Source organism: Homarus americanus, unplaced genomic scaffold (assembly GCF_018991925.1).
Source record: "Homarus americanus isolate GMGI-L3 unplaced genomic scaffold, GMGI_Hamer_2.0 scaffold4060, whole genome shotgun sequence".
In the NCBI taxonomy this organism is placed as follows: domain Eukaryota; kingdom Metazoa; phylum Arthropoda; class Malacostraca; order Decapoda; family Nephropidae; genus Homarus; species Homarus americanus.
Window position 1 is genome coordinate 9,354,254 of NW_024746161.1, and position 15,489 is coordinate 9,369,742.

At 41.0% G+C, this 15,489-nt stretch overlaps 1 protein-coding gene across 4 annotated transcripts in view; it reads right to left on the minus strand.

The window, feature by feature from the left end:
- Window positions 1-250: 250 nt before the first annotated feature.
- The window catches only part of LOC121878935, a 74,615-nt gene continuing 59,376 nt past the window's right edge, over window positions 251-15,489 (minus strand). For 3 of the 4 annotated variants that reach the window (XM_042385368.1, XM_042385367.1, XM_042385369.1), the window contains one exon: window positions 251-2,149. In XM_042385368.1, the coding sequence (XP_042241302.1) occupies window positions 1,688-2,149 (462 nt within the window). In that variant the 3' untranslated portion in view covers window positions 251-1,687. The remainder of the gene's footprint in view (window positions 2,150-15,489) is intronic. The other variant, XR_006091261.1, reaches the window with a different exon arrangement.

Genomic DNA, 15,489 nt, shown 5'->3' on the forward strand with positions numbered 1-15,489 from the left:
ATATTCTATGCTCCACTCAAGCCTTTAAATGGAACGTTTTCTCTCACAGTGGATAAGAGAACGTTTGTTTCCATGTTGTCAAATGTTGTGTGGAACATTTTTCTTTTAGTGGAACATTTGTTTGGTTACTGTCAATGTCATGTGTGATAAACAGTACACAAAAGATGGTTTGTTTACACCACTCAATCTCCTGTGTTTGTGTGATCAATAAACAAGGCGGAAGTATTTATATAGTTATGAACACTTCTAATAATTACAAATTCTTTATTATATAGGAACAGCCACAAGTACAGGTACAGTAATAACTATATAGACAATCATTGAGCATTTGGCATGATAAATGGAATCGTTGGGTTAGGTTAGGTTGGGCTGGGTTGGGTTGGATTAGGTTACGTTACCTTACTTTGGGTTAGGTTAGGTCAGGATAAGTACTAAGTTAATTTGGGTTAGGCCCGGGTAAGTTTGGTTAGATTTGGCCAGGATAGGTTAGGTCAGGTTGGGTTCGGTTACGTCCATATAAATTGCAGTAGGTTAGCTAACTGCCTCAAGTATACGCCGAGATCTAAAATAGGCGTGAATAATGGCATCAAAACATCGCAGAGACTCTAGTACTCAGAGGCGTTCTCCCACCCTCAAGGTAAAGTAGCTAAAACAACTATTCGTGCAGGTGGAGGTCGATATGCTCCGAGATTTTATGGAGTGACTAGTGACAACCCTCGTGAACCAAAAATTATCGTCCATGGTTTCATATTGTTTCCCACAAAGTATGCACAGAGAGTTGTTAAGTATGTACAGACAATCACATCGAGAGCTCCTGGTACAGATTGCTGTTGTCTTTTTTCTTCATTGTCATTGGTAAAATCTGATGACTCAGATTCATAGTTCAGAAGTAAATTTATATATAATGATGTAACTTCCCCAAAAAATGACAAGAACGACGGAAAATTTATTGGTATGACATGAAAATTGACACCGTGAGCAGTTGGTAAGCATGTATACTGACATGACACTTCTACACAGGTTATCGTAAAGTGGTCTTGACACATGACACTGTTCGTTAAGTAGTCGGAAATTTAATTGATTTGACATGACATTGACACACTCTCACCTCAACACCAACCCCATTCAGCATTCTTGTCCTCACGTAAGGCTGTCATCAGAGAGCTGCCATGGACTATCATTGGTGGCTATTAGGGATGTCACGTAATCCCCCAAATTATTCAGAAATTTCATGTAAACCCTAATTGTGTTTTCAGGATTTTTTTTATAGTCACTGCAGCCATCAGGTAAACTCAAGTCCCTGGTTACATTTTAGGGATTACATTAAATCCCTAGTTCCACTTTTTTCTTGAGGGATTACTTAAAATCCCTAGTTACCCACAATTCCTCTTAACGGCTACACTGTCCATGTAGCTATACAGTCAACTACTAAAGTCCGTTCACCTCTCCCCCCTGAGCTACGAACTCCGAAATTCAGACTCACAAATCAGAAACATTTATGGGCAGAATAATGTATCAGTCTACTGCTTCGGGTTCACGAGTCTGAATCTCAGGGGGTCGTGGTTCAGGGGGGAGAGAAGCGAACGGACCTCAGTATAGTTGACTGTACACTGAACCAATAGGTAATATTTTGTTTGTACATATGTAGCTTAAACTAACTATCTAACTATATACATTCATCCATCTATCACTGTATTTCCAACCTCTTTTGCGTGAGGATTCTCTGTATCTGCAGTTGGACCTCAAGCGCCGCCCTAAGAGGCATGGCTCTCAACTGGGAGGCCACGTTCATACCAAAAAGATGAAACTCGTTTACTTGATCTCCTCTACTGTACGGGACACTAGACGAGGTGGTAGGGACGGGTTCCGTTAAATCTGGACACTGTTTAATAATGCCTTCGCCTCCGCCGTTGTCGTTAGTGAGGTGGTCATTCGGGGGAGAGTGCTGCTGGGGGGACTGCTGCTGCTGCTGTTGTTGTAACGAGTCTAGATCCAACAAGCTGACCAGCCCAGTATCGTCCTCCACATATACGGTCTCAGGGTCAAACTCTTCATATTTGATATCAGGTTTGATTTCTTCGCCTTCGCTGTTTTCTTCTTTTTCCAATTTCTCGTGGAGTTCGTTTACATTCCCCTTGATAGAGTTGTTCTGAAAAGAGAGTGATGAAGGGTGTTACAAGTTAATATACTGGTAACTACTACTAGGGTGTTACAAGTTAATATACTGGTAACTACTACTAGGGTGTTACAAGTAAATATACTGGTAACTACTACTAGGGCGTTACAAGTTAATATCACAACTATCACTATTACTACCATGTGTAAGTAACCATATTGGGTATAGTTTATAAGCACCACCAACAGTCGAGACAAATTTTATAACTCTACCTATAACGAAAACTTTAGAACTACATGAATATATGAATAAAACTAACGGTATATAATAATTCTGATATCAAGTGCACTATAGCGTCTAATTCTACTCCATGGACAAAATTATACTCGAAAATGGACGTATTAACCTTCAAATTCCCTGTAAACATAAAGTATGCCAATTTTTTTCAATCATCCCTGTCACTCGTCTGCTCCAAGCCTAGGTGGCCTTACTGGTATTATTACACCTTTACAACATCAGTAAATTACCATACAGTACAATACTATACCCTCTCAATAACAGACTTCCAATTACTTAGTTATTCTAATTAACAGAATTCTCCGATTTTGGGGAAGGTTCACTTTACACTCGCTAACAAAATGTATCTGCAAATTTTTATGCTAGACATCATGACACAACTTACAGATACTTTGTGTAGCGAATGTACGTACATGATTAGTTGTTTTTGTTTGTTTGCGTCAAAAACATCATCTTCGTGTATACAAGTATCAAGGTTAACGACTATAACAAATGACCAGAAAGGAACAAAGAAAAACACCTCAAAAAACAAAAAAGCGACATAGTTTGACTGGTGGTTCATTCGTTTAACAAAATATGACCCGATAACAAGTGTGTACATCAGTTATAAAGGTCAAGTCACAGAGCCCACGCCCATTTGTCCTGACCTTACCTGTAGGGAGGAGGGGGGAGGGGGATTCTTCCTGTAGAGAGGACTGGGGTGGAGAATCGTCTATTAACAATGTTGCACACTGATTCTAGTCCTAAATATTCTCCTCTCATTGGTGAATCTAATAATGTTTAAAAATTTTAAATCGCCCAAGAACTTTTGGAGTTATTTCCAATTTTATGTGAAAATTTTCAGTTTTTAGTTACAAGCCTTTGAAGATTAATAAGTTCAAGGCACCTGGTCCCCTCCTGCTTTCGCAGGATATTAATTGCTGGAATGCAAGGGTGTTCCTGCAGCTGTGCTGTACTCTGGACCTGCAAGTTCGTGGGTGAAGGCTGCTGTGAAGATGGTCCTGGTTGTGGTGAAGACAGTGGTGGTGAGGTGGCAACGTCATGCTGCTTATGTGAGCTGGAAATATTCTTTATTCCTCCATACCGTGCTCTAATATTGACTGCTCCTCTAGCACGGTTCCTCAGTTTCTTATTGGAGACTCTAGGCATCTTCACCAGAAGAAATCGCTGAAGAAACTACGTAATAGCGAAGTAAAAAGCTGTTGAACTCTTGAGATACTGCGACACAGTTGTGCGATGGTCAAGGGGTAGCCCGGCACTAAATTTTTCCCCTCCTACCAGCCAACAGGCTGTAGCTTTTTTTTTTAAGGGGATTAGCCCACCCAGGCACAGGTCACTGACCCACATCAGGGCCTGAGAAACAATGTATGTATGTTGTGTTGTCAATAGTAAGAGAAACAATTGAGATCCTGCAATTGTGTGTAAATGAGGCAGAAAGTCAGATCAGCAACCTGGGACTTGGTCACAATTCTTGTGATGCCATATGGCAGCAGGGTCTACCATTAGACAACACATTATGCTTAATAAAACAAATTATTTATTTTGCTCTGATTATGAAAACAACAGAAAACAAGAATCACGCAAAACCTAACGAGAAAAATGGGATGGGGGGTTTCTTTATGATTTTTTTTATGGTAGAAAATATTAAGGTACATCTTTCATACTTGGCAGCTAAGCTGAAGGCTGCCAGATTTCTGAGATTGTTTTCTTTAGAAAACCCGATTTTTCATAATTTGTCGATCGTTCACAGCTGGATGATCCCTTTAAATTAGGTGCCGTTTCACGTCTACAGTTCAGAGAAAAATTTAAACTTTTCAAATTTTTAGAATCTTTGCAAAACAATCCGAAAGATTTGCTGCAGTCGATGGATGATTTACAACCTAACAATTAAGTTCACTTACTCTCGTCGCCCAATCAATGACATCTATACAAATTTCAGGAATCAATCCACTAAAACTTTTCTCAGCCAAGCTACCAATAGTTGTTAATGAGAATACGCGCTTACAGAGTTGTCGACAAGCAGTAATCTATAAAATACAGAGCGTGCGCGTGTTACTGTGTTAAGAATAAAAAGGGGAGTACAGCATGGATGGTTGCTACTCCTACTTTTCATTTCTTCCCTTTTCTTTAATTTTAGCTGAGATGATGATGAGGGTTGAGGTGCTGGTAACAGTGAAGGAGGGAGGAGGAGCAAAGGTGTCATATGATCAAGGTATAGTGGCAGGCAGACACACCACGAGAACTACAGAAGATGGACAAGTTACAGGAGCTAAAACAGAACATGTGAAGACCACCGTAATGTGTCTCAGTTTAGAGAGAGAGAGAGAGAGAGAGAGAGAGAGAGAAGACCGTACAGTAAAACAAGTGACAAAAGAGTTTAAGTGATGGTAGGGACACAGTTTGCAATATAGATGATAAAAAGTCAAACACATTCAGTAAAGGAGTTCAAATGACATATGTGAAAACACTGCTTTGGAACATTCACTTAGAATTGACTTTTGTTTTGGAGGTTGATGAAAAATAAAAATACTAAGAAAAGAAAATATGTGAATCTGCATTGGAAAGGACGATCTATATAGTGTCAAAAAGAATAGATAGAAGTGACTTGGTTACATGAGATAGGCTGCTGCCGTTTTATGATATGCAGTATAGGCAAGAAGGAATGTATAAGACTTCCAACAAGGAGGAATGATAGAAGATTTGAAGAAAAAAAAAGATGAAGAAAAGAAACAAAAGTAGACAGGTAAGAACATCACCTTAACCAGTCGACCCTTCATTTATTTTATGTAACCGATCGTCACCGAGGCCGTACTTGTCAAGGAAGGACGGCTTTCAACCTACAGCAGGGTGATCGATTCTTCCGATCCAGTCAACGACACAAAAGTTTTTTCATTCGACATATGACGCGGGCAGTCGAGGTCTCAGCTCTCAACCAATGAGCGACGTGTTCCGACTCATCCTACCCAATCAACGAAGCTGATCAACTTTTTCATAGAATTAATGATTCAGGAGTGCATGTCAGGAGCTATACTCAGCCAATAAGCACCGTGATTCGCTCTCCCCAACCAATCAACGAGGGAAATGAAGTTTTTCGTCCAGTCATCATCGGGGACGCGTATACCTCGAGGAAGCTAGACTGCGGTTCACGGGACACCAGAAGCCGAGCCCCAAAGACGTCTTCAAGAGTAGCATGATCTGACTGTGTGTGACCGCTCCTAAAAGTTATATCTAATCACCTCCAGAAGGTTCGTTTTTTTTCTAATTTCTGCATCACAACAATGAATTCAGATCCAACAGGAAAGCCACTGTTACAGACAATTAAATATACATTAGTTACCACCACAGGCACATGTACAATGAAACACAAGTATACGAAAACAGACACGTAGCTGCCAAGTACATTCACGGGTCTGGGAACAAGTGCAGACACACGTATACGGGTACAGGCGTATGCTGAAAATACACGTCAAGTTACAGTAATTACAGAATTCCTCTCCTCTCTCGTTGTGTGTGTGTGTGTGTGTGTGAGATATCTCCCTTCTGTTCTTCGTAGCTCCAAATGAATTTTCTCTCGGAATAATGTATTTCCTTTTCAACGTATCGTCAGGTTCTTGTTTAAATACTCAAGATACATCAGTGGTCTGCTGTAGATAACGCCAATCATTATTAGGAGAACCATACCAGCTGATAATCTCATATCGTGTTGGCGTCCACAGCTAACTTCCGTAGTTGGGTGTCCGATTTACGTCTCGTGGGATCTACGCTACTCCGATGTCTCGTTCTAGGTGACCTTGTGTCTGACGTCCTCGCTGGGGGAGAGTCTTATGTTTCATTACAGGTCATATCTTGAGTCCTTGTGGCGTACGTTAGGTCCTCTTGTCTCGTCTTCAGTGGCTTCTCACGTCCTCGTAGGGGTCTTCAGTAATCTCGCGTTCTTATGGGTTCCTCATTGACTTCGTGTCTATAGCCACAACAGCCTCATGTCTGGTCCTCCGTGGTTTCATGTCTAATACTGAGTGGCCTCGCAACAGCCTGTATCTCGCGTCCTCGAGGGAGTGAGGGGAGAGGGGGGGGGAGGGCGATGAAGCTTCTTGCGGACTCCCAACTTTCCACCCTTCGTCTTCCTTCCAGAATGTTGAGCGCTGTTCCCTCAAATTCGGAGTCTCTCTCTTCCTGGGAGAAAAAAAAATACCGTTGGATCAAACGTTCTTGGCGCTCATTGGCTGGCATGACGTGACCCCGCTCTCTGATTGGCTAAACGTCCTTCATGGCGGTTGAGCGCGGTTTAAAATTTCGTTCAGGAGTAATTTGTGGAGGTTAAGACTTTGGTGTTGTTGTTTTTGACTCCCAATTGTCTCGCTCAAGTTAATGTGCTACTGTAAAAAACGGGGCTCAAACTAAAGCCTCTCGTTCTTTCATCTCGATCTCCGTTGATGATTAGTGGATTAACTAACCTAGAATACTCACTTAAAGGCCCGAGTTGCTTTAGCTCAGTGATTCACTATAAATGTTGACCTGAAGTCTGTTGTCTACCTCTTTGTTAAGTAATTTGTTATTAACGGTCATTCACTACAAATATTAGCTTTTTAAAGTTGTTAAGGAAGAAACCAAACTGAGTCAGTGTTGCCAAAATTGTTTTTCGTAGTATTGTAAGAACCATAAGGCTTCCTTTGACTTCTTATAAATACATAAATGCCCAGGTCTGTGTGTCTTTGTAAGCTGTACAAATTAGATCAAGGATACAAGAAAACTATAAGTGATATACAACATAATAACTAAGAAACACTCTAAGCTGTAACAATGGCATCACTAAACTCTTTTCAAAAAACATTTAGTAAACAACTCAAAATTAAGTTGTTCATGCATTAACAAGATATTTGGAAGGTTAAGGAAATATTTCTGCACTATCCTGTCATCCGTTCGCGGACAGCAGGTTACCTAGCCTGACCTGACACCCCTTGAAAGGTCAGGCAGATGTTCCTCGACCTGACGGTGGGAAGTTGGCATCACTGTCGGGTTGAGCTGGAGGTTGGTAGCCTTGGGATCAATAGCATGGTTGACCGGCTTCCGAAGTTTGTCTTATAAAGGTCTTGCTTCTACCCCAAATTTTCAACTACTATCACATGTGTACAGACTAAGGAGTGTGTCCCGTATGGTAAAACAGTTGCTGTTCTTCTCCAGTTAAGTATCACGTTTATAGCATTGATGAGGAGGGGGTAGCCTAGCCTCTGCCGGCCGGCGACCCGTCAGCTGATCAATGCTGGATCTCCTCTCTGGAACTATTTATTCCAGGGCCGCTCCGCCAAGATATTGTAAGGAGGAGACCTTGACGTCAACTATGTATAGTAAACATCATTCTTAAGACCTCGTGTTCAATTGGCTACTTGACAAAAATGAGGGGCCTGGAGAGAGCAGCCATCTGGTGGCCATTGCGGGAACTAAGACGGGAGTAGCTTAGAAGCGCCCCCGCACCCCATCCCCTCCAGTGCCGATGGCTTCGTCCCCTCTGTTCCTCCCTCCCTCCACTCCCATCACCTATCTTCCGCTTTTATCCGTCTCTTCCTTCTACCTCCCGAAGACGAAACTACAACTGGTCTGATACGATATCATTCCTTCTTTACTCCTCGTTTTATCACCACCACCTCCTCTTGTTCCCCCGTGCCACCTAGGGTAAGGTACACTATACTGAAGCACTAGAGGGAATTCTGACGTAAATGATTCCCACCTCAGTTCCCGATCATTTGGTTCCCTCTTTACCTTCCCCTCACCATTTTCCCCTCTTTTGTTCCCACTTTCTTATTCCATGTACTTCCACCCCTCCTGATATGTGTGAGAGAGAGAGAGAACTATACCTGGAGATGCTGAAGTCAATGATTCCTCCCTCCAGGATTGATAACTTCACGTCTATCCTTATTGCCTGTCTCCAGTCATCTCTTACTCCCTTCAGTTATCACTCTCTCTTCCTTCAGTCATCTCTCTCTCTTCCTACAGTCATCTCTCTCTCTCTCTCTCTCTCACTTCCTCCAACTCTCTCACTTCAGTTATTTCACTTTCTCCCTTCCGTTATCTTGTTTCCTTCAGTCAATGCTTTTCCTTTTTCATTCTACGTCTTACGATGAGAGAGAGAGAGAGAGAGATTGTTTTCACTAGGTAACTTGGTAATGATGGTACTTATAATGTGTCCACTTCTAAAAGTTCCACATTCCTTATATCTCTATGGAGGGTTAAATCTCTCACTCTATTTCACTCTCTCTCTCTCTCTCTCTCTCTCTCTCTCTCTCACTCTATCTCACACTCTGATCTTCATTCCCCCCATTTTCTTCTTCGTATATCGTTTTTCTCTCCTATTTTCATTCTCTCGTTTTTTCATCTTAATCTATCTCTCTCTCTCTGTTTGTACGTTTCTCTGCATATTTAATTTCTGTTTTCTTTCTTTCTCTCTGAACACTTTCCATCTTCCCCTCCCCTCTCTATATCTCTCCCCCTCCTCCTCCCTCCTTGAATATTTTTATCTCTGCATCTCTGACATTCATTCGCTCTCTCTTTCTCTTGACTTTTTCTCTCATTCTCTCCCCTTGAACGTCTCTCTCTCTCTCTCTCTCTCTCTCTCTCTCTCTCTCTCCCTCTCTCTCTCTCTCTCTCTTCTACTACTACTACTATTACTAATTCTGCCACCACCACCACCAGTACTATTTACTAAAGAAAAAAAATACATCTATAAAACTTCCTCCTAAAAAAAATATGTAAACGTAAACAAAACAAAAACAGGAGAAAGAAGAAAGAAAATGAAAATGGAGGGAAATCGAGAAAGGAAAACAAAAAAACATAACAGGAATTAACAAAAGCAATAAGTCAATAGGGGAAAATTGGTGATAATTGAGGAGACATCATCAAAGTTAAAAGAGCAAGGTCAGGTCAGGTCAGGTTACGTTAGGTCAGGTCAGGTTAGGTCAGGTCAGGTTATAGGTGAGTGATTTTACGAGGAATAACAAACAACAAATGAGAACACAGCGGAATTTGTCGATAATGGCCATAATATCGCGTGGCGCTGTTCCTCTTATTAAAAGTCTGGGGAAGGAAGTGATTACAGGAGACAGTGTGTGTGTGTGTGTGTGTGTGTGTGTGTGTGTGTGTGTGTGTGTGTGTGTGTGTGTGTGTGGTAATATTCTGATATGTTCTTACTACCACCATGCTATGTGTACTATTCCAGCGGTCCACACCTTACCATCCCAAGGGCTACATTTTGGCCCGCGGGCCATGAGTTTGACACCCCTTCCTAGATGAATGAATACACCCTTCTCCTTCCTGTTTGGTGGTGTAGCAGCCACCGACTAGTGTTGTGGAGATGGGGGAAGGGGGGAGGAGGAGGAGGGAGAAGAACATCTGTAGAGAGAGCCTCAATTCAGAACACGTAAGTACCCGTTAAGTAATTTAGTAAAATAATTGTGTTAAGTGGATAATTACTGGTTGGTAAAATGTAACGTTAAGTGGAGAATTAACGTAAAATATAGGGCTACCCAAGTGGCGAATTAGCTAACGTAAATATAACGTTAAGTATAAGTGGAGAATTAACGTAAAATCATATTGCGTTAAGTGGGTTAGCGAGCTTAAGTGTACGAACAACCCAACTCAAAATTTCCAAGTAAATTAATTCACTTTATAAGGGGCTGGATATACTGTACAGTAGTTAAAGACGGTTTATATAAACGTAAGTTAAAGCGCTTTACATAACGATATAAATATTTTTAGTAATTATCGTGTTAGGATAAAAATTTATTTTAATTTGTTAGAAAATTAAGGCAAAGGGACAACTATAGTACATGTAGCATGACTTGTTGGGGCAACAGGCATACTTGTTGAGGCAGCAGGCATACTTGTTGAGGCAGCAGACATACTTGTAGCATGACTTGTTGAGGCAGCAAGCATACTTGAGGCAACAGGCATACTTGTAGCATGACTTGTTGAAGCAACATGCATACTTGTAGCATGACTTGTTGAAGCAACATGCATACTTGTAGCATGACTTGAAACAGGGATACTTGCAACATGACTTGAAGCAACAGGCGTACTTGAGGCAACAGGCATACTTGTAGCATGACTTGTTGAGGCAGTAGGCATACTTGTAGCATGACTTGTTGAGGCAACAGGCATAGTTATAGCATGACTTGTTGAAACAACAGGCATACTTGTAGCATGACTTGTTGAAGCAACATGCATGCTAGTAGCATGACTTGAAACAGGCATACTTGCAACATGACTTGAAGCAACAGGCGTACTTAAGAACATAAGAAAATAAGGAGCCTGCAATAGGCCGGTTGGCCTGTGCATGGCAGCTCCTGTCGAGAGTTACTACCACTCTCTATCATCCATGAATCTATCTAGCCTCCTTTCAGAGTTCCTGCACTTACTACAAAGTTGCTAAGCTTGTTCCACTCGTCCACCACCCTATTTGTGAACCAGTTTCTTCCTATCTCCCTCCTAAACCTAAACTTATCCAACTTGAATCCGTTGCTCCGAGTCCTATCCTGCTCGGATATTATAAGACTTTATCTATATCCCCTTTATTGATTCCTTTCACCCACTTAAATACTTCTATCATATCTCCCCGCACTCTTCGTCTTTCTAGGGAATGCAAGTTAAGTTTCTTTAACCTATCCTGATATGGAAGGTTTCTAAGTCCCGGAATCATTTTTGTCATTCTTCGCTGCACCGACTCAAGTGAATTTATATCCATTCTATAATAGCATGACTTGTTGAGGCAACAGGCATACTTGCAGCATGACCTGTTGAGGCAACAGGAGTACCACGTGTTGCTGGAGGTGGTACGAGTCAGTTGATAATAACGCTCTGTCTCCTCGCTGCTGTTCTTGCCCTAAGCAACATTCAATTTGTTCTTTCATTTGACAACTCTTTGCAAGAGTTTGTTGAGGTCTTTTTGACATGTTCACGGTCTTTCAATACTGAAAACAACAACAAATTAAGCTATGAAACACAATGAGCAAACGATGCTTTGAGCTCTTACATTATCAAACACGGGACACAACACCTACACGTAGTTGCTCGAAACATTGAGATAGTTGCCAAAATTATCTGGCATGATGATAAAATATAAAATAAATAAAAATAAAATATATGTATATATATTTAATAGAACTCTCAAGCAAGACATTTAGTTGTGACGAAGAGTGACACGTACTCGCGCCACTCGTGTAAACAAGGCCGCTGAAACTCTTGAGTTGCCAACATGTCGATTTTTTCCGACTCCACAGCTTCACTGAATCCGTAACGTAACGATAAGTTAATTAAACATAATGAACCACAAAAGCTAATATTTTTTGGATATCTGAGACTATATACATCACACCTGAATTACTACACTTTTTTTATCAATTAGGCGAGTTCAACAGGGGGTTTAGTAGCTAACTCAGGACTACATCACACCTTACACCTGAATTATTTAGCTTTCACTATTGTTTGAAGAAGTATTTGATGAACGATAAACTAAAGTGGAATAATTTCAATGGAGCAATATTGGTGTGTAGAAAAAACTTAAAGGGACAGACGAGGAACGAGGCTAAAAGTGAATGGATCACAAATGTAATCTTAAAGAAAATAAGCAAACGAATACAGTTGATACGACAAAGTGGAGTTTACGAAGACCTTAACAAAGAAAAAAAATCAAGAATGGCATCAAGTGTTTGACTAAATTAAGTAACTCTACTGTATATGCTTAAAAAATCCATATTTGTGTAATTATCTAAAAAGTCAAGAGCTTTTAGAGTGCACCCAGTTAGGAACAATTAGCTTAATAGGTCACACCTGCAAAGTTTTATTCAAAATTTTAAGTAGACTAAAATTTTGAATAGACATTAAGTTATATGGGTCCAGAAAAAGAACTAAAACTGCTGTATTTGGTATGAAAAATTTGAGGTAAAAGGGCTTTAGAGGCCCAAAGAAACTCGTTTGTTTTGATGATTTGGAAAAAGCCTTTCATAGGGTAAAACATGGAAAAAATGGGCATTATTGAAGGATACAGTATTATAATTCTAAAAAATCTTTACTGGCAACACGAGGCTGCAGTGTTAAGATAAATAATGAACTTACTAAGTGATTCAAAGTTGGACAGAGAGTACGGCAAGGCTGTGTTCTATCTCCAACATTGTAGAATACTGTATATATTCAGAATTCTTAATGAGAGAAGTTACAAGCATTAAAAAAATGGTTAGCAGATTAGTGGGAAAAGGTGGAGAATTTCATACAAAAACAGTATATAATAATCTAAAAAAAATATGAATAAAGACGATATCAACGTTAATTTGACGAAAAGGCTGCTGAAATTCTATGTCTGGTCAGGACTGTCGTATGGGTCAGAAGCGTGGACGCTTTAAGCAGACACCGGAAAGAGGTTAGATCCCTTTGAAGTGAGTCATTGACGATCTTATGCCCTGGGGCGCTTTGAATGCGCTCTCAACCTGAGTATTACGAGCAAGTGACCGCCAAAAACGTCCAGTTTCATCCACATTATCTGAGTCAGAGTCAGCCTTCAACTTAATTTCTAGAAACTTCACCTTAAATGGCTTCACTATAATTTTCTTATTCCCCACCATGCAGTGGCGTTTGCGGAAACGGTAAAGCCACCCAGTACTACACTTGTAGTTTTTCAATCCTAGATGTGTTGCTAGTCTTTCTGCTGCTTCTTGAATGTCTATTCCACTAACAGGAACACCTTCAGCACGCTGTTGGCTGTACCATTTGTACACTGCCTGGTCCAAACCACCAAATGCAGCATTACGCAAACGAAACACTTTTTGTTGACCAATAGCAGCTTCAGTTTCAAGCGAGGCCATCTTCACTTTATCTTTGTTCCGAATAAGTTCGTAGGTGGTTGATTTTTTCAAGTCATATTTTTCCATCAAAACTTTTGCAGACATACCTTTCTCATGATCTTCAAGAACTGCTAGCTTGTCCTTCAAGCTAAACTCCTTTCTGGCCCTCTTCTGACTTACTATTAAAGTTGTCTTGCCTTTAGAAGCCATGGTAATTAGTTCACAAGTCACAAATTAGTCCGCGGGAGCAAGGCGATGCGCACACGTGGGCTGTAGCAGCGCGACTGGCTAGTAAACAAAGAGGCCAGCGATGGTAGGCGACAGGCAGCCATCCGGATTTTTCTCGGTTAATCCAGACTCCTCTCCGGATTAACAAACCCATCCAATCGGAGATCGCTTTATCCGTTATATATTTTACTGATAGTAAAATAAATGAGGAAACACTAAGATTGGCAAAAACTTAAGAGAAATTCTTGAAATTTATACAATCAGGAAAATAGTTACTTAAGTCATATAACCAGGGAAGAGGGGATAATGGCAGAAATATCAACTGACAAAGTTAAGGGTAGGAGGGCCAGGGGGAAGGCAAATACTAGGATGGATGAATGAAATTAAAAACTGGGTTCCCAGAGCCATACAATATCTCGGAGGATTGGTAAAAAAACAAAACAAAAACTGAAATTGTTGAGAGTGGAAGAAGACTGTGGTCACCAACCCTCAGATATGATGACACTTTTGACTGACAGATTGAACACGGGTTAACATTAAAGCTAACTTAGGACTACCTCAGAGTTTAACACCAGTTTACTTTAACATATCTACCTAACAGATACCGACTCTAATCAAGACTACACTGGATATAAAACTGGATTTAATTACATCTCAAATACTTAGCGGTGAACAGGGCAGCTTTACCATAACGTTTAATAGTTATTACTTAAAAGCGGAGACATTTGATTGGCTCTCTTTTAGTAAATAGATGAATTCAACACAAGTTTAAGTAAATATGATATAGCTTTTAACTTGATTTCCCTTGACTTGGTGTTTTGGTTTTTGTATTTAGGCAAGTATACAACACCCACGTCACTCAGGAACACCGTCACACAACACCCACGTCACTCAGGAACACCGTCACACAACACCCACGTCACTCAGGAACACCGTCACACAACACCCACGTCACTCAGGAACACCGTCACACAACACCCACGTCACTCAGGAACACCGTCACACAACACCCACGTCACTCAGGAACACCGTCACACAACACCCACGTCACTCTCAGTCTTACAAAATATGAGATCACCTGTAGACACCCCCAGCAGGATAACGAAAGACCTCAACGCCACCTGCCTGAGTTAAGCTTCAGTTATCATTAAGGTGTTACTTTTCATCAGGTAATGTTAAGCTGTGGGAGGAGTAGGGTGGGGTGTGGTGGGGTGTGGTGGGGTAGGGTAGGGGTTGAGTTGGGTGTGTGGTGTTGGGTGTGTGGTGTTGGGTGTGGTGTGGGTGTGGTGTTGGGTGTGATGTGGTGGGTGTGGTGTGGTGTGGTGTTGGGTGTGGTGTGGTGTTGGGTGTGGTGTGGTGTTGGGTGTGGTGTGGTGTTGGGTGTGGTGTGGTAGGGTGGAGGTTTTGAGTAATCTTTAATCCACACCACAAGCAAGTCATTCGCCTTTCCTCCAACCTACCATTGTTTTGCCCTTTCCTTTATCTAACTCAGCCAACTTCGGTTTGCTTAATGTTTTACGTTTAGCTAGACCTTTATTTGGTTCAGTGGCTGCATAAAATTTGAATACATTATATTTTTCTTCAAGGATATCACAAACAGTAGTCACTGCTTTATCCTCACGCATCTCTTTACAACGTCTCGCTAATCGTTTACGCATTCCCTGCACTCTCTGATGGCTGAGTCATCGTGAATAGTAAAGAAAAACAACTCAACAACGATAAAGCAACTATACAGCACGCCCGCCCCACTCGATCGTAAAACACGTGGATACTGGTTGGTATCGATAAAATATTCGATCGAAATAGTAATAATTGCCAAACAAAGCTGAAGCTCAGAGGGGCGACTCAGGACGGTTGAACTAAATTTTTCAGTATTTTTCGATTTTGTTGTCAATATTTTTAGCCTCAAGCCTCGCGCAGGCCTTACAATCACCTCGCCAAGACTCGACAACATTAAACATAAGCTTTATTCTAAGTGTCAATTTAAAGCCAAATAATTGTTCTAAAATCATTTCGATATCT